Source organism: Anguilla anguilla, chromosome 7 (genome assembly GCF_013347855.1).
Source record: "Anguilla anguilla isolate fAngAng1 chromosome 7, fAngAng1.pri, whole genome shotgun sequence".
Classification (NCBI taxonomy): domain Eukaryota; kingdom Metazoa; phylum Chordata; class Actinopteri; order Anguilliformes; family Anguillidae; genus Anguilla; species Anguilla anguilla.
The window spans coordinates 39,618,116-39,643,654 of NC_049207.1; the positions used below are offsets into that span (position 1 = coordinate 39,618,116).

Sequence of the window (25,539 nt, forward strand, 5' to 3'; positions counted from 1 at the left end):
CAATAATAGCATGCCATTTGCTGAGTTATACCGTTCATGTTAAGTCATTGCGGGTCTCCCTGGCTATATTGAGGGACTGCCATTTAATGTTAAATGTGTGGCACTTTGACATGCTTTCAACGATCAAATTCTCTTCAGTTGGTAAGATGAAAAAGCAGAGGCCCAAGTTACTTGAAATAATTTAGGAAAAATGGGGTAGCAGCATTGCTTTGGAATATGGCATGTATGTGTGAGCTAAGATGGCTAATTGTTTCTTGTAACTTGGCCTAATTTTGAGTACTTTTAGTGGCAGGCCTAAATTTTGCAAGTGTGAATGACTTATTGACAATGCTTTGTCCGTATGAGTAACTTGGCATTTTGTATGTTGAAACATGTTTTCTTCAGATAAAAAATTCATTTGTACTGTGTTATGAGTGACTGATTACATATGCATTGCTGTTGTTTATGGGAGGTATACATACACATACATGCAAACACACATTGTAGCCAGTCTTGGATCTATGTCCATTTTGTGTGTGTGTGTGTGTCTGTGTTTCTGAACAGAACAGTTGGACACAGGGAGATTTGAGAATCCAGGATTTTCCGGTCTCTATTAAGCACTTTAGAGAGAGAGAGAATCCATTCACTACAAAACGAACAAAACCGCTTTGCCCTTTACCTTCGCAGGATCAGGCTAAAAATAATAAAGCAACACAATCTAAAGTAACAAAGACAAAATACTGACACTACACAACACTTTCCAGCCTTTTCCCGTGTTGGTATGTTCCTCTCTCTCTCGGTCACAGACACCTACTGGGAAGTGTGAAGTTGTTTGTGAATTATGCCCGTTGACATGAGGTCAGAAGGTAGGGAAATGAATGTTTTTAAGGGATGTGAGTCTGTGGTCATTGTGGTTATTTCTGTAGAGAAGCCTGAAAAGTGCCAAACTCTGTGCTGTACAGGTATGAGGCATATGAGGTATGCCACCCCACCAAGGTGCAACTTGGCAGGATGGCATATCTGCCATCCCAATCTATTTTGCTTGCTCGTTTATCTAGTTCCTGTGATCATTTTGTAGTTTGACCATGCATACACGTACACACACACACACACACACAATTGCTGTATACACGCACGCTCACAGGGGTCACTATGACCTTTTCAATTATAGAATTTCACAGTTTTATCACAATGACACAGCAACTTATCACCCAGGCACCTACAGGGGGAGAAGGTTAAGCAGATAATATGAATATGAAGATGCACAAAACTGTATGATCCATTCAATTTCAAGTCAGTAGCTACCAACTTCCATGTCATAAATTATCATTGAAAATAAATAACCGTGATCTGCAAGTTTGTGGGTGGCTGTCATAGCCCTTATGTGATATTTTCCCTGTTGTAAATAGGTCGATTTTACTCTGTCAACGAATTACTCAGGACATCTGCAGTGCTGTGGTAATTTAAAAGAAGAAACTGTGCTTGGGGATGCGGATACATATCTTGTTATGGTATTACTTGCTGTTAGCAAGGAAGCAATAACAAGGAAATGGTAAAAAAAACTGAGCATCCTACTCAGGAACAGTGGTTTGATAATATGGAGGAAAGCTTTTTGATTGAGAAACTCACATATGTTTTAAGAATACAAGAATTTGAATTTGAAGATGGGTGGGAGAATGTATTGCTTTTAAATCACAATGCACAAAGGGGTGACACCAACAATGGAAATGTAACTGTAGAACAAGACTATTTAAAGAGTATCTGTAGGTTGTGACGATGATGTGTTAACCCTGACAGATGTGTTGTGTTGCTTTATTTTGTTATTATGCTTTTTATAAATTTGGAAAAATACAATAGATATTTAAGTGCCAAAAAAGAAATGGAATAATACTTCTGGCCACACTCACCAGTAGGCGTGGTCCTCTATTGCCCTGAATTCATCCTGCAAACTGAGCCCTGTTACACTTTGAAAGCAGTAACACCAGAAGGTATGGCTATTCCCAGAAATGAGTCACCCTGCATCCAATGCAGGTAAACATGACCATAACTGCTGAGTATTTAATCCCCAGACAGCTAGCATAACAGACAGGTCTGCTGAGATATGGACAACAGAACAGAGGAACCTTTGGCTCTGATTGTAGATTTCAGGCTCTGAGTTTCTGCAGGTTAGTGAAAATTTATTAATTTTCTAAGCGCTGTGACTAAACTTAAATGGCACACTGGGTTTATCTCACTTTCTTGCACTATGTGCTCATAATATAAATTGCATGCTGACTTACAGTACCTACTTCTTGCTTATCGCTGATCTTACAATTGTGTACACAGACAAACATGTATGCATACTCATTCAAACATACTTTACAAACACTTGCTGTATACACACACACACATGCTTACACATACATATGTATGGATTTGTATGGCCTTTTATATGAATATGAATTTTGCTAACTTTGTCTCAGAAACATAGTAACATACCACCCAGCTGCCTGAAGGTGGGTAATTCAAATCTGATGATACACAAAAGATATCAAATTTCCTGTCAGCAGCTGCCCTCTTCCACGCCATTAAATATTGTATTATAAATATAAAATATATAATCAAATTTATGTGTATAGCGGTTTGTACAGAGGCACGGTTGCTAAGACACTTTGGGGAAAAACACCAAAAGGAAACAAAAACTAGGCCTGGATGCCCCAAAATGAGGAAATGACATTAAAAAAATTATAAAGAAATGTGTATGCCATATTTTGAAATGCAAGTGTTTTTAATGGGCTATATTGTACATGACAGACCTACTAATCGTTTGTATGCCAGTAGAGGATTTATATATTTATTTAGGGCTAGCTTACATTCATTTAGAAATTTTTATTTATTTTTCCGCAGGTCCCTTGTGAAAAAATATCATGGCGAAGTATACTTAATTTAGTATACTGTATACATGTACTTCAAGCATACTTGAGTGTGCTCTTTTGACCCACCTTAATTTGTATTTAAGTTGGAATAAACACATGAAATATGTGCTATATCACAAGTACACTAAAGTATACCAAAGTATGTTAAATTGGACCAACTTATAGCATACTTAAGTACACTTCTGAGTGGTAAACACGAGCATATTAAATTTGTGTTATTAACACACTCTAAGTGTATTACAAGTCACATTTCAGAGTATTGTCAAGCGGCAATAAGTATAAATTAAGCATATTAAAAATGTGCTATTTGAATACTGAACTTATAAAAATATTTATAAGGTGGTATCAAGTCTCCAGCGAAAATATTGCCCTGGCTATCACGGTCGGAATTCAAGTTGCGCCGTGGGTCTGGACGGTTTCGTGCTTGTTTATTTAACCTTTATTTACCCAAGGTAGGTTTGCTGAGCACAGATGCTCTTTTGCAGCAGCGCCCTGCCCTACACTCATACACATTCATTCCGGGGAGCTGCCCAGTACAACCACAATCCTCTATTGTTGGGCACTGAGCTGCTCCACTGGAGGAAGATAACTTTTTTTGCCAATTATATCAGGGGATAATTAGGTGGCAAGTTTTTGTGAGAGCCACATCTGGGATTTTAGCCAGGACACCGGGGAACCCCCTACTCTTTGTGCATAGTGTCATGGGATCTTTAATGACCACAGTGAGTCAGGACCTTGGTTTAACGTTTCATCCAAAAGACGGCATCTCCTACAGCAGTGTCTCCGTCACTGCGGCATTGGGGTTTATTTGACCAGAGGGAAGATTGCCCCCTGCTGGCCCACCAACACCACGTCCAGCAGCAACTCAGTATTCCCTGGTGGTCTCCCATCCAAGTACTAACCAAACTCACACTTACTTAGCCTCAGCCAGTCGGCAGGAGCAGAGTGCGTAGTGGTATGGCTGCTGTGTAAATGTGGCAGTGCAGGGTAGCTACAGCAGTTTAAAAGTAGTTACCAGTACAGGCACAGAGGTGAATGTGAACCGTTTCGACTTAAATAAAATCAATATACCTGCCATGATGTCATTATATTGTGCCAGTTTCTATATGACCGGTAATGTTACTTAATGTCAAACTCTCAGTGCTTTTTAGGTATGGGGCATGCCGCCCCCCCAAGGCGTAACTATGCCATACCTATGTAGGTATAATGGTGTGGGGGTGTTGGAGAACCAGAAGCGACTAATATAGGGGAACGAAAAGCTAACGCTACCGGAAGCGTTTAGCCACAAAGTCCCGAAGGACAAAGGGAAAGGGAACACCCACAAGTAAAACACAAAACAAATAAGATCCTAGGGAGAGTAACTCCCGCACACAAAGGATCAAAAACAAGAACCAAAAAACACGGAGTAAAAAGCCACTCCGAAGGATCACCTTGTCCAGCCGTAAAACTGGCTTGTGAAACCAAAAGCGACCCGTAAAAACCAGGAGGACCAGTGGTACAGAGGCGAGGCTCTGGTACCAAACCCAAAACTGGTCTTAAAAGAAAATAGACAACTGAGTAGCAAAACTTACTCAGCGAAAGAAAACCTGAGATGCAGCTCAGAAAAACGCAAACAAACTACACACCAGGGACAACGTCCCAATACCCACCGGCTCACACGAGCTCAAAAGAAAAGTATGAATACTCTTAAGGCGTCAGAATGCGCACACAGCACTAAGAGACTGAATCGCCTTAACCCAGGACACAGAACCAACCCACAACACAATTCTGTAATTCGTCCAACGAGCACCTATACCATGTCGTACCGGCTTTGTGATAATGAGGTTTTACACAGAAGCGCAGATGGGTGTTCTGGCAGTGCTTATAAAGGCACCTCCCCAGGTGAAAATAATTGAGAAATCAGACACCTGGAACACATTAAGAAATTCTCAAAGGCCAGGTGCCCTCTAGTGGCAGCACAAGGCCACTACACCCCAGAACCATGACATGTAGGTACTGTAGATGCTCACTTTCTTAATTCTTCTCTTAATGTGCCTGTTATACGTCTTGGCACATTTTCCCTTACCTGTATAACAAAACAGACAAATTATCAATAAAAATGTTAAAATTGATGCATCCATCGCCTTTATTTCAAGAAAATAGTTTTGCAACATAATGTTTCTTTCATCTTTATGAAATTAGGTCACTTTGGGTTCTGAATTCGATGCTGTACTGCTGGATGAGCCTGACACCACTTGAGTCAGGCTTGGTGGTTTAAGGTAGTCAAAAATGTGGCCTTTCTAATGTTAACGACTCTCACCATTAGCCCACAACCTTCGATCCTTCCAGTGGACTCTGTGATGTCCCAGACTCTGCACTACTTATGCTTTTGTTCAAAATCATATTACTTTCCACCCAAATACCAGAGATATAACATATGCTGTACTTTCCTTCATGAAGCATTAGCTATTACTATCAGTAGTATATTGTTGTACTGTGCAGAGTCATGAATCCTGTAAAGTGACAGCCTTGTCAGTTTCATTGTCCTTATGCTGAGATATTGCTTTATAAATCATTCATAGATGCATTATGTAATATTCCAATGTATTTCCTTTAAAGTGACACCAGCTTCAGTATTCCTAAAGCTAAAGTATTGCCTTATGATACATAAATAGATGCTTCATGTAGTGCTCTGCTATATATCCTTTAACATTAATTAATTAACATTCACAATTTTGTGGTATTGGTTTCAAAATAATTCTGATGATTTAGATGCTTTATTATTATACTGTACATCCTTAAAAGTGAAACAATTTTCAGCATCCTAAATAATGAGGGATCTCTTTAAAAATTATTCATATACGCTTTATGAATTTTTTTACTGTGCATCCTTTAAAGTTACATTTTTTTCAACATTTATAATGCTAAGGTTTTGCTTTATAGTCCACACACAAATGCTTAACAAAGTGTTGTACTGTGCCTACATTAAAGTACTGAAGGTACCACAAGCATCTGTACAAACAATTGTATGCAAATATAAAAATCTTGGGACCACACAGACACTGCATAATTTAAGGAGGCACAAATTAACTCCCAGGGCTAAACAAACTTTGGTCCGAAAGGTTCAATTGAACCCCAAGACAACAACAAAGGAACTGGTGAAGGAGGCATCAGGTACCAAAGTATCTACATCCACCATTAAGAGAATCTTACATCCACCATGGCCTGAAAGGCTATCGTGCAAGGAAGAAGCCCCTACTCCAAGACCAACATAAAAAATACAGAATGAAGTTTGCAGGTGATCACGAGGACGAAGCCTTTTGGAAGAGTGTTCTCTGGTCAGATTAAACAAAAATTGAACTGTTTGGCCATAATGATCAGTGCTACATATGGAGGGTGAGGATTTTAATCCGTAGAACACCATCCCAACTGTGAAGCATGCAGGTGGCAGCATCATGTTGTTGGGGTATTTTGCTGGAAAAGGGACTGGTGCACTTCAGAAAATAGATGGCATCATAAGGAAGGAGGATTATCTAGATATACTGAAGCAACACCTCAAGACATCAGCAAGGAAGTTAAAACTTTGTCGCAAGTGGGTCTTCAAGCAGGACAATGATCCTAAGCATACCTCCATAGTTGTAACAAAATGTCTTAAAGACAACAAAGTGAAAGTATTGGAGTGGCCATCACAAAGCCCTGACCTGAATCCCACAGAAAATTTGTGGACTGAACTGAAAAAGTGTGTCCAAGCAAGGAGGCCCACAAACCCGGCTGAGTTACAGCAGCTCTGTCAGGAGGATTGGGCAAACGTTCCAGCAAAGTATTGTGAGAAGCCTGTGGAAGGCTACCCCAAACATTTGATTCAAGTTAAGTAATTAAAAGGCAATGACACCAAATACTAACAAAGTGTATGTAAACTTTTTACCCACTGAAAATCGGATATAGTACATAAAATATTTTAAAAATCTGACATAAATCTGTCTCTAAGGCAAATATTTTGAAATTATCTCTTATGGAAAGAAAGTACATACCCTAATTGACTTAACACAGGAAATGTATAGTAACATGAAATGTGCGGAGTTGTGAAAAATTGATTTTACTGATTCCCAACTTTCATATCACCGGATCGTGCCAATTTCACCGTGTCTGGCTATTAACAAGAGCTGTTTCCAAACCCTTATCTCTAATTCCTTGAGCTTTGTCAACACAGTGTTGTTTGGTGGGATATCCATCTCAATTTCCCACAATGCTGGGATAAAAACAGACATACTTTGAATGGTACTCTACAGCAGAATACCAACCTCCCCGTCTGGTTTTTGCATGGTTCAGGAAGAGTTTTATTGACATAGAATTTTTTTATATGGAGCCTATCCAGAGCCCTGTGCACATTATATAATAACACCACATTAGGTAATTATTCGAAAAATGTAATACATTTTCACTTCATTATGTAATAACACCCGCATTTTGTAATAAACAGCCTTATGTAATAACCAACCAAAATGGATGTCTTCATTCATAAAAATCATTATAACATTATAACAATGTTTATTTCACATGCATTCTAGCATATATATTTCCTTTATTTAAACAGGTAGTCTCATTGAGATCGAAATCTCTTTTTCAAGAGAGACCTGCATGTACATGTAAAAACACATATAAAACACATTCAACAGACAAGTGCATAAAAAAATTAAAAAACATTGGACAAGTACAGATCATATCACAGGTACAGGAGTCAAGCTGTAAACAAACATACCGATCAAAGGAAACAAATACAAGCAACATCCAACATATCAGAGGTCAATATTTTAAAATCCTCCAACGGAACGAGACATTCCAGATTTAAGGTCCTCTGTAATTTATACCATTTTTTTGGGGGCATAGTATTTAAAACCAAGTTTTGCCAAGTTCAGTTTTTACTTGTGGTACATCTAAAACTAAATAATCTTGTGACCTAGTGCCATATCTGCTGTGTTTAAAGGAGTACCATGGTGATTTTCACACTTTCTCGGTTTTATGTGCTATTTGCACAAGAGGCATTGAAGAAACACAATGAGCAAAGTATTAAATATGTCCGTTCTGTATTCTTGGAGAAATATGCGTTTTAAATTCATCGTCCTATTTTCAACCGGTTTAGAAAGTTGTCATTTTGCTACGTCATTAATACAGTAACCACTCCCATTTCCACGCCCCGTAAAGAAATCTGACAGGACACACCGTCCTGCTGTTCAGACAATGCAAATATTTGCCTAACGTTAGGTTCACTTAAATTAGAGTGCCTTTAGATTATTTCTGGTTATATTCATTTAGCTAGCTGCTAGGAGGTTTGCTTTCATAAGGCAATGTTATCGATAACGTTAGCTTGCTAGTTTGCTTTTATGAGGACGTTGTAGTTGTGCTTTTATCTTAACCTGGCTAGCTAGATATCAAAAATTATCATTGGATATAAGTCAACGTCCCTTACCTTAGCTATCTACCGATACTTGATATACTAGCCCTACTAAGCTAGCTAGCGTGTGAAAATTCAGTCTCCCAAAGAGAGCGCGTATCATGGGGGTAGCTATGGTAACGGGGCACGGTCTGTCAATCATAGCTAACTGACAGTTCTCATTACCACGCCCAGACGGTTCGGGTGAATTTTTATCGTGGGAAATTTAGGGTTAGAAAAATACGTTTTAAAGTACATTGAAATGACCTGAAGAATAAAAAAATTATGCACATTTGTTTGTTGTTGCCTGAAGACAACTGGAAGTGTCACGTTCAATCACCATGGTACTCCTTTAAATGCAATCAAGGAGCAGAGATAAAAGGGGAAGCTTCGTAAGCAGGGCCTTATAGATAATAAAATACAATGGCATTCCCCTCATCTTAGTTAAAGAGGGCCAACCCACTTTTTCATATAAATACAATGATGAGTGATAAATTTATCTCCAGTAATAAAACGCAGAACACTATGGAATACAGCATCGAGAGGCTTCAAAGTAGAAGGAGAGGCATGCATGTACAAAACGTCAGCATAGTCAAGCACAGACATAATTGTTGATTGTACAATGGTCTTCCGACTGACAGTAGAACAGCAAGATTTATTTCTGTACAAGAATCCAATCCTTACTTTCAATCTTTTAGACAGGTGTTCCACGTGGGTGTGAAAAGAAGTCTACAATCTAACCAGATGCCTAAATATTTATAAGATTCTACAATTTCAATTCGGGAACCCGGAAGTGTATGAATACCAACATTAGGAGTATTGCTCACGCGAGACCTTGAAAATAAAATATATTTTGTTTTGTCAGGATTTAAAATAAGTGTGTGGTTAATGAGGGACATTTGAAAGGCATCAAAAGCAGACTGTAAATTTGCAGTGGCCAGATTAAGCCAGCAGCATGCAGGATTGTATCATCTGCATAATAATGTGCATCACAATGTGGAGCAGAGGGTACCATATTATTCACATATAATGTAAATATGAATGGACCCAGAATAGACTCCTGTGGGACACATTTACTAATTTCAAGAGAGCTTGATTTAAAGCCATCAGCAACAACAGCTTGAGTTCTCCCTGAGAGATAATTGTAAAACCAATTAACTGCAACCTCATCCAGTCCTATGGAGGATAGCTTGTTTATTATAATATTATGATCAACCGTATCAAATGCTTTTGATAAATCTATGAAAAGTGTGACACAATGTTGACGGTTATCAAGATACTTAAAGGAGTACCATGGTGGTTGAACGTGACACTTCCCAGTTGTCTTCAGGCAACAACAAAACAAATGTGCATAATTTTTTTATTCTTCTGTCATTTCAGTGTACTTTAAAACGTATTTTTCTAAGCCTAAATTTCCCACTATAAAAATTCACCCGAACCGTCTGGGCGTGGTAATGAGAACTGTCAGTTAGCTATGATTGACAGACCATGCCCCGTTACCATAGCTACCCCCATGATACGCGCTCTCTTTGGGAGACTGAATTTTCACAAGCTAGCTAGCCTAGTAGTATATCAAGTATCAATAGATAGCTAAGGTAAGGACGTTGACTTATATCCAATTATAATTTTTGCTATCTAGCTAGCCAAGTTAAGATAAAAGCACAACTATAACGTCCTCATAAAAGCAAACTAGCAAGCTAACGTTATCGATAACATTGCCTTATGAAAACAAACCTCCTAGCTAGCTAACATTAGCTAGCTAGCTAAATGAATATAACCAGAAATAATCTAAAGGCACTCTAATTTAAGTGAACCTAACGTTAGTCAAATATTTGCATTGTCTGAACAGCAGGACGGTATGTCCTGTCAGATTTCTTTACGGGGCGTGGAAATAGGAGTGGTTACTGTATTAGTGACGTAGCAAAATGACAACTTTCTCAACCGGTTGAAAATAGGACGATGAATTTATAATGCATATTTCTCCAAAAATACAGAACGGACATATATAATACTTTGCTCATTGTGTTTCTTCAATGCCTCTTGTGCAAATAGCACATAAAACCGAGAAAGTATGAAAATCACCATGGTACTCCTTTAATAACATTGTTCACTACAAGTGTTGTTGCTGTAATGGTACCATGCCCTGGTCTAAACCCTGATTATTGTGGTTGTAGAATGTTATATGCCTCCAGGAAGTCCCGTAACTGAGAATTAACCAAGGATTCAAGGATTTTGGCTAAGCAGCATAGTTTTGATATTGGACAATAGTTATTTAAATCACTGGAGTTACCACATTTATATAGGGGAACAACCTTTGCAGCTTTCCGTACAGTTGGATTTTACCAGAGATAAATGTTAGATTGAATATGTGAGTGAGCGGAGTGGCAATTATATGAGCACTAAGACGCAGGAGGCAAGGATCTAGATCATCCTCAACCTTTGACTTCTTTGTATTTAAATGTGTAAGGCATTAAAAACTGTAACTTACGGGTCTAAACAAGAAACTGTTACCAGAGTGATAAGAGTTGTATGAGTTCTCAGTTACCAGGCTAGGAGTGTGGATTATTGGAACCGTATCAGCAGCCTATCAAATAAATGGCCAGAGGATGTGAAGTGATGGTTAAAAGCATCGCACATATCTGTTTTGTTTAAAATTAAATCATTTTCTCTGTCAATCTGAGAAGGGAGAGAGGAGGTGAGCTTAGTTTTTAGTGATTTCATGATTTTCCAAAAGCTGGCTGCATCTCCATGGGAGCTTGCCAGAGAGGACAAGTAGTGATCAGATTTAGCTTTTCTGATCATGCTAATACACCTATTCCGCAATTTCCTGAAGTGCAACCAATCTGTCGGACTATCAGTACATCTGGCTTTTGACCAGGCTTTATCTCTAACAAGAAGAGCTTCGGTAAGCTCTGTAGAAAACTAGGGCTTGGAACAATATTTTATTCTAAAATGCTTATAAGGGGCATGTTATTCAGTAAAAAATATAAAAACGTGAGAAAACTGATCAAAAGCTAAATCAGAATCAGGAATTGTGCAGATTGTCTCTAGATCTGCATGATGCAAATCATGTAAAAAACCCTGTTCTACAAAATCTTTAAAATTTTGTTTCCTGATAACACACACTTTATATTTGTGGTCTTTGACATTTCTGACCCATGCAGCTGGACACTGATCACTAATATCCGAAAACTCCACTGGATGGGTATTTAAGTGGTCTGTTGGTTAATATAAGGTCAATTAAGGTGGATTTAGACTGGTTTTTTGTATTTGGTCTCGTGGAATAAGAAATCAGCTGAGATAAATTTAACTAGGCACAGTTCTTTAAGCCGAGAGGAGTTCCCAGATAACCAATCCAAGTTTAGGTCACCTAAAACAATTAACTCTGAAAAGGTATAAGTTGATAGCTGTTAGCCTATTTCCTCCAAGGCCATAATTGTTGTGGAAGGGGGACGGTAAATACCAATAACAGTTAAGTGCACATCACCCCCTAGGCAGATGTCCAACACAATATATTCAAATTTCTTAGTCACTGAGGAAACTGCAAGTTCATGTACAGACAAGTATTCTTTAACATAAATCAATACCCCTCCCCCTTTAGATTTCCTATCCATTCTAAATAGCTTGTATCCATCAATAGCTACATCTGAGTTAGAAACTTTCCCTGTAAGCCAAGATTCTGTCAGGACAAAGATGGAGGAAGGCTTCATTAATCAACACATTAACAAAATCCAATTTAGGTAACAGACTCCTAATATTTAAGTGCAATAGTCTTAAACCATGATGTAATTGAAAGTCTTGTGGTGATTTTAAGTCCGCTGTACTAATAATGGTAGGGGTAGACAAAGTCTCAGTTAGTTGAATATTGATCTGTACAAGACTATTTGTAGTGACACCATTCGGTCTGTATTTCTGACGAGGCAGACGTGCAATACGTGGTGTGATGACAGTAATACTATCACCATCTGCAGTATCCGTACTATATGTTGTGTTTAAATGTGTAAGTGCATTAAAAACTGTAGATGACAAGCGAGGAGAGCTCTCATGTTGAGAGACAGCATCGGGGGGTGGCAGCACAAGAGAGTGGCTTGAACCGGAACGGGAAGTGAAGTGGAATGTGGTAAACAGTCATGCACGTGAACTAGTGAGGATGCAGTGGAAAATGTTAGCGGAGAGCTTACGTGAAACCCATTCGGTTCAGGTGCAGACCATTTCGTTTAAAAAAGGCAGTACGCTCCCAGAAAAGGTTAAAATTATCAATAAAACCGAGGTTTTGTGCCTCACACTGCATCTGCAGCCAAGAGTTGAGGCTAAGAAGTCTACTAAAACGCCCAATCCCGCGACCCACTGTGGGGATGGGACCGGATATAAAAATATTTTTCCCACTGCTCTTTATAAAATTAAAAATATCCATAAAATACTGTTGAATTAGTTTGGATTGTTGCCGGGGGTTATCATTTGTGCCAACGTGTACAACAACTTTTTTAATCGTGGAATTCTGTGTCAGCAAGCCGAGGAGTTCAAACAACAAATCAGCGACTTTAGCGCCTGGATAACAGAGAGTCATTGCCGACTTCGACTTAATGTCCCTGGTAATAGAGTCACCGATAATGAGCGTTGGAGCAGGCGAGGATTGCGACCTAGGTTCCCACGATGGGGATGGACCCTGAGAGCTATCCGTAGCCCTAGCTTTGTGATCAGGAGGATGGGCTAGTGGCTCGGAGCGATGGGCCAAGGGCGGTGGGCAACGCTGGGCTAGGGGCCGGGTGCCTTTTGACAGATCGGAGCAATGAACTGTGGACAATGGAGATAGCCTGGCTACAGACAGATTAGCCCCAGGAGTGGAAGGAAATGAACATTGGGTCTGGCTAGCCAAAGAGGGGAAATCCTGCAAGTCCAATATGTTAAATCTGTTCGCCAGTGGGATGTGTTTTGGTGAAGATGGGCGAGAGAGGCGCTTATCAAGGCATGAATCATACTGACTCAAAATTCATTTTAAAAAGATACTATTAGTTCAGTAGATTATCTTTCATTGGTCAAAACTACATCAAGTGTCACTGTATTCCTTAGCTTAATAGAAACTGTACTTGAGGGTTCATAGAGACACAAAAACTGCATGACACTGAGTGTTATAGCCCTGTCAAAAGACCATTGAGGTAGTCAACCCTGGTAGAAATAAAAGCGTCAATGAGTTTTTCCAGGTCGGCTTTTGACATGAAGTCCCTGAGTTTGGCTGTATTTGTAAGATAAATATGATAAAAAGCTGATCTTGGGGGAAATTTATTACATATTGCGTTCAAGCTGTGTATTACAACATACGGAAGATTATTACAAAATGCAGGTGTTATTACATAATGAAGTGAAAATTTATTACATTTTGTCGAGTTATTAAATAATGCGTTGTTACAAGCCCAAGGTCGCTTAACAAAGTTAAAAGGGTAAAAAACAGTATGCACATAAATACAGAAGGCAGAAAAGATACATAGGACAGTAATACAGAAACAAAACGAGTACAAAATAAAGCATAAACACAAACAACAAATGTACAAACTGAGGAAATAGTGAAGCTAAAGTTAGCTCATGCTGAAGAGGTGGGTCTTCAGTAGGGATTTTAAAAACATTCAACACTCTGATTCCCTGATGTTCATTGGAAGAGCACACAGAGAGGGAGCAGCCGCAGAGAAAGCTCTGGTTTGGTAAGGTTCATTTAGGACAACCAAATCTGAATTCTGTACGTCTGCAGAGCCCGACTTTGTGAAATAACATAGATATAGTTACTTTGTGTTATGGGTTAGTGGCACACTACTCTGCAGTACCTGTTCAGTTTGTTTATTTAGTCTCAAAAAACTATGTTTTAACAATGTAAAACAATAAGGTCAAGAAATTTGCTATTACAGACCAACACACGCATAGCAAAACAAACACAACTACAAAACTGTCTTACCTTACTTATAATATGTGGTTTAAAGACTTGAACTAATATCAAAAGACACTTGGATGCACAATACAATCCTATTACAAACTTTTCCAAACTCCACCAGACTCCTTCCACTCTGGCTCTCTCCACCACAAGCAGGATGTGTGTCAAACACAAGCAATTGAGCGGCCAAGAGCCAGTACTAAAGTTGAAACACAAAAGTAAATCTGCCTCGTTAACTCATACAGTATAACTGTCTTCCTCACACAGACATGTGCTTCCTGCTATTCTATTTCAAATGCAGAACAGCCTATATGGTATGGCTGCCATCTTCTCTCCTTCATTTTTCCATCTCTCCCACATCTTTTACCTCACATTATTCCTGCCGCTCGCCCAATGCATGCTGGGATAGCATGCCGCGACCCTGCTCAGGATAAGCGGGTATAGATAATAGATGAATGGATGGAAGTTCAACATAACAGTGGTTTTATCGTTGGGACTTCTATTTTGAAAATTACCTTGTGAAAGTCCAGTCCTTGTTATTGCTAGCTTCACACCACAGGTAACATAAGCTACTTACAGGTCCAACAGAAAACAGACCAGATCTGTGTTGCTTTTCATCCCCTTGACAAACTTCAGCTCACACTATCAAGGAAAACATCACCAAGGAAAAGAATTCCAAGGTTAACCAGTTCATGAGCAAGCCCTGTTGGCTTTTTTCTTCACTGTATCGCTGTTGCCTCCACTGAAATTAAAACAAGAGAGGCCTATTAAGATATCATGCTAGATTAATCTGAATGGTTTGATTGAATTAAATTAGAACTGCCAGGATTTGTTGTATACCTAAAACCGCCAACAGGTAAACTTTACCTGCACATCTATTTTGCATTGATATTGCTAAAAAATGTATTCTATCACCGTAATAACACATTTGTTTCGCAAGGGGATGTCTAAAATCATGAAATAACTATATATGCTTAATCATCTGTTCTGTTTTAGTCCTATTGTTTTAGGCTATATTTAAGTGCAGCGAAGGCCGGATTGCATAATCAAGCATTAAAACGTGCACATGAACAAAGTCGCGTGTGAATAAACGAAAATCACAAAGAAATATCACAAAGAGTTAATCCATTCAACAAAGTTGTCTTTATTCATAAACACCATCGATCGCAACAATAAATCAACACTATCTATACAACGTTCACATAGGCTAGCAAACTGAATGAAATAGCCGAACATGGGCAAAACATAGGCATCAGGCAAATTAGGCTAAATAGCCTACAATACAATATACTAAAACAATAAAACAAGCGGAACAAAGTCATGCACGAAAATAAATAAATAATTATTAGTTGTTATTATTAATGGCTAATCCATTCAACAAAGTTTTACATTTATTAATAAACATGGAATAGAAATACATAGAAATAACCTCAGTGAAATAGGCACCATAGGCAAACTGAACGAAAAATATGAATTTGCCTTTTACGAACTAAATCATTGGTCTATTCACAGTTAGCACAAACACTCAAAACCATGACGGTACACTTTCCACATACTGCTTTCTGTAATTTCAGACACTTGGTGAAAGTTTTGTTCTGTTTTCACTGCACTTTCACCATACACGTCATTCTCTTCCGCTCCTCCGACTGTGCAATGGAAATGGGCACGTCCATGTGCGGTGCCTGTTTTGATGCCATGAACTCGCCACCAGCTCCTGAGCCAGCTGAAGTATAAAGTCCCTTCTGTGGATGTTGTCTTTGGTGCAGCTCCTGTACAGGACACAGGCATTGATGGCAGCCAGATCGAGGATGTTATAAAATACAGCAACGGGCCATCTGCGCGTGCCGCCTTTCACAGTTCTTCTGTGCCATTTTATCAAGTACCTCCACCCCGACTTTCGTGCTGTTATAGTAGGTGACCGTTTCAGGCTTCTTCTTGGTGTCGGTTGCGATGGCCACATGTTGATGCTGAGTGCTGAGGATGCTCACATTTCTCCTTGGCTTGCACTGGTACACAGTCAGTGTGGCCCTCTCGCTCTTTAGCACCTTGGTGCTGAACAGCTCCGCTCTCCCCTGCACAGACAGCGGCAGGTCCCGCTTGTTACAGTTGATGGTGCCCACCAGGCTGGTGCTCTTGGAAAGGAGTTTGTTGGCGAGTGGGGGAGAGGTAAAAAAATAGTCTGTGATGATGTTCCTCCCCTTTCCCATATAGGGCTCCACTAGCTTGAGCACCACGTTCTCTCCCAGGCGTTGCGTGGCAGGTCTGCTGTCATCCTTCCCCAGATATGGGAACTCATTCACCATGTATTTGGTCTCAACATCTGCTGACAGCCAAACTTGACACCAAATTTATCGGGCTTGTTTGGCATGTATTGAGTGAAGCGGCACCGTGCTTTCGCCGGGAACAGCTGTTCATCCACCGTGATGTCTGGGCCCGGTTTGTAGCATGTGATGCTGTTGCGCACAAATCTCTCCCACACCAACATCAATGCGAACTTGTCTGTAGTCAGACGGCACCGCCTGCTCTCTTTCCGGTCAAAGTGTACGAAGCGCATTGTCTCTCGAAATCGGTTCCTTGATGTGGTCGAGATGAAGAATGCGTTCCCCCATTGCTCGGACCAGAAACTCTCATATGTCAATGTTCTTGCCACAGTATGCTCCCCTTACATAAAGAAGTGCGATAAAGGCCTTCAATTTAGCCACTGAAACATCCCGGGAGGCTTTATCTTCATTTTCCGTGCGTGCTTCGGCCACTGTGCATTCTCGGATGTGCTGAGGCATAACCCCATCACACAGACACAAGAACGCACTCAGTTTGTCTTCAATGTTTTGCCTTGCGTGTGCTGTAGGGCCAGTGGACTTCATCAGCACATTTTGGGACTCCTGTCTCCCTGCGCCAGAGTCGATAATCATCCACGCTGTCCCATCTTTCCCAATCTCTTGCCTCTGGACTGCAGAATATTTATAATCATAATTAGGATTGTGCAAAGCATAGCCTAGCCTACTACTTACAGTTTGCTGTAGCCTACACTACACTTCTCATGTGATGAAATGAGCGTGTATTGCACAATATCCATACCTGGCAATTCTCTCTCTGTGGAATGCTGGGGCTGCGATGATGGTGAAGCTGGCACAGTGGAGGATGGTTGCACTGTTGATGAGAAACCTAATTAGACTGTTGTAAGTAGGCATGTAGTCTAAGCCCTAACCTAGACAAGGGCGTAACACTTTGTCATTGGAAGGAAAAAGTTCGCAACACTGATATATGTTCCCACAGTCTAAATTTATTAACGCCACAATGTAGGCTAATGTGGCTCCTTGCTCGAAACATTACATTGTAATGCAAAGCTCCTTGCTCGAAACGTTACATTGTGGTTAGATAGGCACTGTGTAATCTTGTGAAATGGAAAAATACAAGCGCTCTTTGGAATTCAGGAACAACTGATAGCAACAAAAGGGGAAATATTTCAGCTTGAAAATAGGAAGAAAAATTGTACAAAATGAAAAATAGAGGTAGCTAGCTAGTGCAGATGTAGTAGGTTGGAAATGCTATATGTTTCGTTTTTATTGAAACAGACACCCCCCCCCCCCCCCCCTATTTTTTTTTAATGGAACTATTCTTTATAGTCTTTACATCAAGGTAATACACTTTCACATCAGTAGATGGTACTCTGGCGCTGCTGTGGATCCACTAGGGAGACCGTAGCTACAAGCTCAGCCCATGCGCAGCTCAGAAATAAACAAGCTCTGGCTTGAGCAAGACGCTAACTTTGGTCCTCTCTCTATCAATCCACAGGTACTGCAAAACTAATTTTTCTACCTTTAGCTTGGTTCAGGATCTAATGTGAATGCAGTATTAATTGTTTTGTAATGTTTTAATATGATTTTGAGGTGTGTAGCAAGCTTCGTTTTGTAGCTAATTGTTCCGATGGGCGTTGTCATGCTGAATTGTTCTTTCCATGAACTTCAATTTTACACAGTAGTTTTATAAACTGTTTATATATACGCTACACAGTGCTTCCTAGCCTGTGTAACCTTGCGCCGGTCTTTATTTACTCTCGGTCTGGTGCCAGTAACACAGACATCAATGAAATTGAGTTATTGAGATTTGCCTTATCGATAACTAGCTAGCTAGGTACAATGAGAGTGAATGTGTCAAGTTTATGCCTACCTTGCAAAAGTACTGTACATATGCCCTTAGTTGACACTGCAGGCATAACTTGATCCGACCGTCTCAACGATACTTTGCTCCTCTGAGGCTTTGGCTCGTTGTCAGATGATCCATCCGATGCATCTTCCTCACCGACCCACGACACATCGCTCAACCCGGAGACCTCCCCATCACTCAAAGCATTCAGCAATGCTAATGCCTCATTGACATCCATGAATCTTTTTTGTCGATCCATTTTGTCTATCGGTTTTTTTTATTTTATAATGAATGTCACAAAAAACGCGCAATTCCTAAATAGGCTACACAACTTTGTTATACCACTCAAAGGCACGAGAACAATGGAATGGGATATACAAAAAAAAAAAAAATGTTGCCTGGCAACTGAAATTCACGAACACAAACCGTGCGAAAAGAAATGCCGTTATATGTTAATAGGCTACGCCAAAAATAAATACTTTCTACGGTGGGTAAATTTTACCTGCTGGCGCTTATAGGTATAAATGCCTCAAACTTTTTTCTGTTTTTATCTATAACTTTCTTACATTAGGAGGTGCTTAACTCAATTTTAGGAAAAGTCAAGAACTGGGAGACATGAATTTTTTTTTGAAACAGAGTTAGGCTACATATACTTGAAAAACAGAAACTGGTAAATTTTACCCCGTGGTGGTTTTAGTTTTAAATGGTATTATTAAAGTTATCTTTAGGTTGCAATAAATTTCATTATACATGTGATTTAGAAAGTGCTTGTGAGGAATGGGTTTCAGTCTGTCACATTTGGCTAACATTTCCATGTTTTTTCTCTGGCAATACACACAGGCTGTAGGCAAAGAGATTTTTTAAAAATTATTTTTAATTGGGAGAAATATCCCTTTGCATACTTGGTTCTAAGGCACATGACTAAAAGGAATTCATTAAAGACATGGGTACTCAATGAACCCCATCATTTGAAAGGAATTATTTCAATATAAATAATTGTATACTGTTTAATCAGTGCCTTTAAATTGTAGGTAAAACATGTTACATTTTAATAACATTGGATTTATTTTGTTTCTCTAGGCATGTTTTGTGGGAAAGAAAATTATTGTGGATGAAAAATTGTTGAATGAACTTTGGACAGACTTGAGTATTTGATTGACATCCGAAACGACTGGAATACTTCGCAGCACAGAATAGGAAGCCGACATGTTCCCCAGTCATGGAGCAAAATACTTGGAGAATGGAAAATACATGGGATAATTCTCTGTCACCAGCAGAGGAAAATAATTCAGAGAAGTGTCTATAGAATAGAAGAAGCCGCATATAGGCTACATGAGAGAATGGATCTACAAAAGCTGTTGAGACAGGAGCTTACTGAACTTCAAATTTGTATAAGGATGGCAAGGATCGAAATGACAATCCTGTCAAAATTATAGAGGACAAGATCCGCATCGCTTTGAATGTACCACAGGGATGCTGGTTTCCTGCTAGTCATTCTCTAAAGGGTCTCATAGAGGACATCAGTGGACAGTTAGACACACTACAGAATCTCTCGCTCTCAGTCAAAATGATTTCAGATGAAGATGTTTTAAGGAATGCATCTGGAGGTCTAGCTTTAGAAGGGATTTACAAAACCAGCAATCCACAAGACTTGCTGGCAAAAAGAGAGCAGCTCATTGAGGTTCCAGATTCATTTTCAATTACTGGTTCGCAACAAAGTGCCATTTATGGGCAGAAAGAGTTTTCATCCCAAAAGTCCCAAACTGTTTATCAGGAAGTCATGGAGAAACTGGGCTTAAGCTTCAGCGACTTGGTGAAGGCAGGATCCCAGGGCATTGGCTTTGGAAGCACAGAAGAGGAAATCAAATTAAGCGAGATAGAGGAAAACAGTGCTCATTCAAATGAAGAGACATACATCTGCAACACAAAGTACAGCTACATCCCACTAGCTTCCAGCATTATTGAGAAAAATCAAGTCAAACTTTCCTCTAGAGCACTACATGCACTTAAAGATATTGAAGCAGACATTATGCATAGTAAAGACAGTGAAACAGTAACTTCTAGAATTGCCAAATTCTATGACAGATTTGGTTCACATGTGAACCAGGGGCCCTATACACTTTGGAGGGATTTTCTGGTGGATAGCTTCTGCTGCAGTCCTCAGTAGTGATGACCTGTCAGATATTAGGAGGTTGACATCAGAGGCTCTGAATGATTTTGTCAGTTCTGGATATAATGGGCTTTCTCAAAAATCTTCAAGCAGAGGAATAGCATCCTCTCCACAGCTGAAAGGGTCTTCCACTGGAAGATCCGATGAAGCACTGATGAGTCAAGTTGGACTGTCAATCAGTAAAACTGGTGGTCCTGCTGAAGTTGATGATCACTTGCAGTGGAAGTCCCATCTTGTGACCAGTAACAGAACCTGGAGTGTTATTGATAGAGGAACAACCCTGATTCCTGTCTGGGAAATACTCATAGCAGCTCATAAAGATGACTTCAAAGACGTTTTGAATTTAAGAAATATATTAATGGAAGCATGCACAAATATCACAAAGGTAAATGTGGAAAAGGTGTTGGAAAAGGATACTTTTGAGGCAGAAAGAGCAAAAATTCAGATTCAGTCAGTGGTGCATTGGTCTGCCTCAGAATGTTTATTTCACTTGACAGAACTACAGGAATTAAAATCCAGGCTTCTTGAGAAAACAGGATCCCACAACATCTGGATTCACATTTGTCTCTCTAATGAGATGCTTCAAAATTATTTGTTGGAAGTGGCTAAAGTAAACAGCTATTCCACAGATGTAAGAACATTGATGTGCTCTCTTTTGGAACCTCATGCATTCTCAGTTAAAAAATTTCCAAACGGAAATAAAATTTTGGCATGGATCAATCAAACTCAAAAAGATGCAAACAGAGTCATTTCTGCTGCCACCAGGCCTCAGGCCAACCTGATACAAACAGAATTGACAACATCCATGGATGAAGACAGAAAGGTATCATCAAAAGTAAAAGGAAAAGGACTGCAGCTCATAAAAGAAAATACAAACAGAGTCATTTATGTTACTGAATTCTCAGGGCTAACCAGTATTCTGGAGTGTGCCAAAGAAGAAGTGTTATACTGCAGAAACACCCTCAGTTCTTCTGAAAAATTACAAAGTGCCAAAATAGAAGCCACACAGACTATAACCTTATCACTGAATTCACTCTGTAAGACGTGGAGAGACTATAGCCGCGTTTCCACCGCAGGAACTATACCCCGGAACTAGGAACCTTTTGAGGAACTCAGTGCGTTTCCACCGCAGGAACTAGGGTCTAAATTTAGTTCTGGGGGCTTTGTTTTACCCCCAAAACGTTCCTGCTCGGGGGGTAGTACTTTCCGAAAGTACAGGAACCTTTTGGGTGGAGCTTGCAGCGCTGAACATTTCTGATTGGTCGAGTACTCGTAGCATTTGTGTTGTATTTATTTTCCGCCATTACCCGCCATGTTTGAAAATATGCAGCGGCAAACCAATTTATTTTCATAATAACTTCAAATCAAACTTGTATGTTATGCGGCGCAGTAGCCTACTTTTGGTTATAGCCTGTCAACGTCTTGGAATTATAACGTGTGCTCTTCTGTTATTTTCTTGCTTTAATATTCGTTTTATAAAATGCTAAGCATTCGTGCTGGGACAGCATATTATGTAGGCTACCAAAACATTCAAACGGATTAATTCGGTTGCTGAATATTTTCTTCCGGATTTTCTTTGTTAGCCCGTTGTAATTGACTCAAAACGTTTGATACAGTTATGTGAGGTATGCGGTAGTTCTGCATAATTAACATTGGTGATACAGTACAAGCAAACTGGAAATCACCTTCCGCACTTTTTATCCGGGTAAAATAACAGGTTAATTCTAGTAAACTTCCCTTTAGCTTTTTCAGACTGCCGTAATTTTACTCAATTTTACTGCCATTTTTCAATTCCACGAAAAGACCGGGAAGACTATGGACTCATTTATGGTGCATGGTTCGCATCTGGAGGGCACACTTCGCTGCTCGGCTAGCAGTAACTTCGAAGGAAAGCAAACGGTGGCTGTACCACTACTAATTTACATTTTCACGCAAGTCCGAGTTTTCGTTCTATTCTTGTCATTTTGCGATTAGCCTATATGGAATTGACGACGAGAAAGTAATAAAACAGCAAATTGTTTACAACGTGTGCATGTTTTCTGCTGTTAATGAATGTGTTTGAAAGAATATATGAAAATCAATAAATACAAAAGTAACCATATATAGTCATTGTTGGTAACCCGTTGTATATAAGTGGAATAAACCCCTCCGGGCTGTCCCGGTTATTAGAAAATAATGTAGGCTACTTCGGTGGTAGTATGGGGTTACAGAAGAAATCATATGACAGATGGACCGACGACAACGTCAGTGGGCTAATTTTCCTAATCTTCGCGGTACTTTAGACCCCGGTGGAAACGCAGACAACCATTGGCTGAAGGAACCTTTTAGTTCCTGGTAAAGTAGTTCCTGGGACTGAAAGTTCCGGGTAATTTTGGTGGAAACGCGGCTAATGATCAAGATGAAGCTGAACTGTTGGTGCTTTCCATAATCACTGTCTTAGGATACAGTATGGAAACTAATACATTTGATCATGCTCTGAATTGGAAAGAAATAAACTTCTTGCAGACTAAATTGCAGCATGCATATAGCATGTACTCTTCTCTGAAAGATCAGTGTGCCACCAGGGCTCAGGCCTACCTGTTACAAACAGCACTGACAACATCCATAGATGAAGACAGCAAGGTACCATCAAAAGAAAAAGGAAAACGATTGCAGCTCATTAAGTCACATTTGCAGGACAAACTTTCAGTTGCCATTCAATCAGCAATTGAAAACAGCCATGGTGATTGGCAATGGCTAGAGAGTGCACTACAAGCTATAGTCATTGGGACGCAGATGAATGACAGAAGAGCAGAGCCAAAGGATACAGTCTACAAGCAGGCTAATTTACTACTGAAGCAAGTGCCATCCTTATCTCAGATTCAGATAACAGATGAGGAAAATACACCAGAAAATGACACTGTATGTAAAAAAAGAGACAGCTTCATGAATTTGCTTCAAAAGCTTGGTCTGATTGACTCTTACCCCAAAAAGATGTCACAAGCAAATGTTCTTCTCATTGACACTTTATCTCTTAGTGTAAATCAACCTAGTTCGGAGAAAGAGCTAAGCTCCCACTATCTCTACAAGCTCACGATGTTGGATTACAGAGCCAGGTACATGTTTATAAAGCATAACACAAGTAGCATGGATTTAGAGGATGCTCGAACCACTGTTGACAATGATGATTTTTTTGATTTTGGTGACAACAGTTTCCTGGATGTGAGCTGCACAGAGACACAGATTCATCCAATGGATGTTCACATGGCAGTTTTCCATTGTGCCAATGACTTCTTGCGACAGTACATTGTCAAAAAGCTCTCTACTTGCCAATTTGCAATTCCCTTCCTAGTACCTGACCCCTGTACGGAGGAGGTTGAATTCCCCTTCTGGGTCCTGCGATACATCAGTAAATCATGGCAAAGTAACACAAATTCTACAGCTGACAGTCCTGGAAAGTACAAGAGCAGAAAAATGTCCTGCACACCAGTCCCAGTTGTTTCCTTTATTAGACTAGGTGAGTCCAATTACAACTCCAAGTCCCAGATATTGAATGGTGTCATTAGCAAACAGAGGCACAGTGTATTTTTTCACCGCCATTGCAAGGGGAGCACCAAAGACAGCTTGCTCATGAATGGAGTTGTGGAGATTGCATGGTACTGTCCAGGAGGGAAGGACGATGACATATTTGATGATTGTGTGGCCTTTCTGAACCTTCATGGTGATGCAGCAAAGCATCAAAAACAACTTGAGTTTCTTCAGGCAGTAAGTACTGTCAATGTGCTTCTACTTTCAGAGCATCCTTTGGATGAAGTCGAAAAAGCGATTTCCCAGAAACTCTCTAAGTCTCCAGTCCCCTTGATATGCATGTTCTCAGGGAAAGAACTCATTCAGCAGTCAAACAATCCTACCAAAGTTAGGCTAGCCGCAAAGAACAGGAATCATGCTGAATTTACAGAAGAACTGATTTTAAGTATCCGACAGTGCATTGGTGAAAATAAACAGACAACAAACATTGAAATGTGCCGTCAAGTTGCAATTCAACAACAGTTCAAAGTGAATGAAGTTCACAAAACATATCAAGAAGGTTATGAACAGGCTCAGACATTAATTAGTATTTTGAAGGAGGAAAGCTCTTCGGCTCTGAAGGAGAAGCTTTTGCCCCTTCAGGGTGATTTGTGGCATGAATGGTCTAGGAAAACAAAGAGCAGTTTCGCTTGCAGTGCAAAGAAAAGGAAAGCATTGAACAGCAGCTGAGTGAAATCTCAGCTAAAATGGAAGCAATCAGAGAGAGTCAACTATATAAGGCCACACCTCTCAATGACTTTGTAAGATCATTCATAGATTGCTTAAGTAAACCTAATAGTTCCGAAGACACAAAACTCTACACATTGCAGTGCCTCACAATCTTCCTGGATGATCTTACCACTGGTGCACTTGCAGAGCTTGAAGTGGACTATCAATCAACCTGGAGAAAAATGAGAGAAGTACCAAAGGACAAGGAAAAAACATCTCATGTCAATCAAATGCAATCAAACCTCAACAACATATCTGACAAAATGGCTGCAACAACCATTAGCCTCCAGCATCTTATGAGAGAGGTTGGTCAACTGTATGAAGCCAGTCAAACAACACCAAAAGCACCAGGACCAACAAAACAGTTCTCCACTATTCTGCCTAAAATTGGGGCAGATATGCTGGTTTATGGGTGTCCACTTGAGCTTATGGATGGAGATGCTGCCCATGTGCCTTTAACATGGATTGAAGCGGTTTTGGATGAACTTGTTAAAATTCTTCGAGACAAAAGTTATATGTTCTGTCCATTCTAGGGCTTCAAAGCTCCGGGAAATCCACACTGCTGAACACCATGTTTGGTGTTCAGTTTTCTGTGAGCGCAGGAAGGTGCACCCGTGGAGCCTTCATGCAGCTCATACCGGTGGACTCCAGCATCAGAAATCAACTTGGATATGACTTTGTCCTCATTGTGGCACAGAAGGTCTCCGATCACCAGAGCTTGGTA

The 25,539-nt window shown here is 39.9% G+C and overlaps 2 protein-coding genes across 2 annotated transcripts in view; both read left to right on the plus strand.

Moving 5' to 3' along the window:
- The first annotated feature begins 1,992 nt into the window (after positions 1 to 1,992).
- LOC118232012 (interferon-induced very large GTPase 1-like) lies at positions 1,993 to 25,173 on the plus strand. The gene is made up of 4 exons (XM_035426517.1): positions 1,993 to 2,144; positions 19,451 to 20,957; positions 21,279 to 21,594; positions 22,929 to 25,173. Exons 2-4 carry the CDS (start codon positions 20,695 to 20,697, stop codon positions 24,774 to 24,776), a joined length of 2,427 nt encoding a protein of 808 aa, XP_035282408.1. The 5' UTR covers positions 1,993 to 2,144; positions 19,451 to 20,694; the 3' UTR covers positions 24,777 to 25,173.
- Positions 25,174 to 25,354: 181 nt separating this feature from the next.
- Positions 25,355 to 25,539, plus strand: part of LOC118232013 (interferon-induced very large GTPase 1-like) — a 17,102-nt gene continuing 16,917 nt past the window's right edge. Inside the window, exon 1 of the mRNA XM_035426518.1 lies at positions 25,355 to 25,497. Coding sequence (XP_035282409.1) covers positions 25,387 to 25,497 — 111 coding nt within the window. The 5' untranslated portion in view covers positions 25,355 to 25,386. The remainder of the gene's footprint in view (positions 25,498 to 25,539) is intronic.

Coding starts and splice junctions, on each gene's coding strand:
- LOC118232012 (XM_035426517.1), top strand. CDS start 20,695: ATGAGTCAAGTTGGACTGTCAATCAGTAAAACTGGTGGTCCTGCTGAA. Junction 20,958..21,278: donor AAGGTGTTGGAAAAGGATAC/TTTTGAGGCAGA, acceptor TCAAAAAGATGC/AAACAGAGTCATTTCTGCTG. Junction 21,595..22,928: donor TCTGTAAGACGTGGAGAGAC/TATAGCCGCGTT, acceptor GGAAACGCGGCT/AATGATCAAGATGAAGCTGA.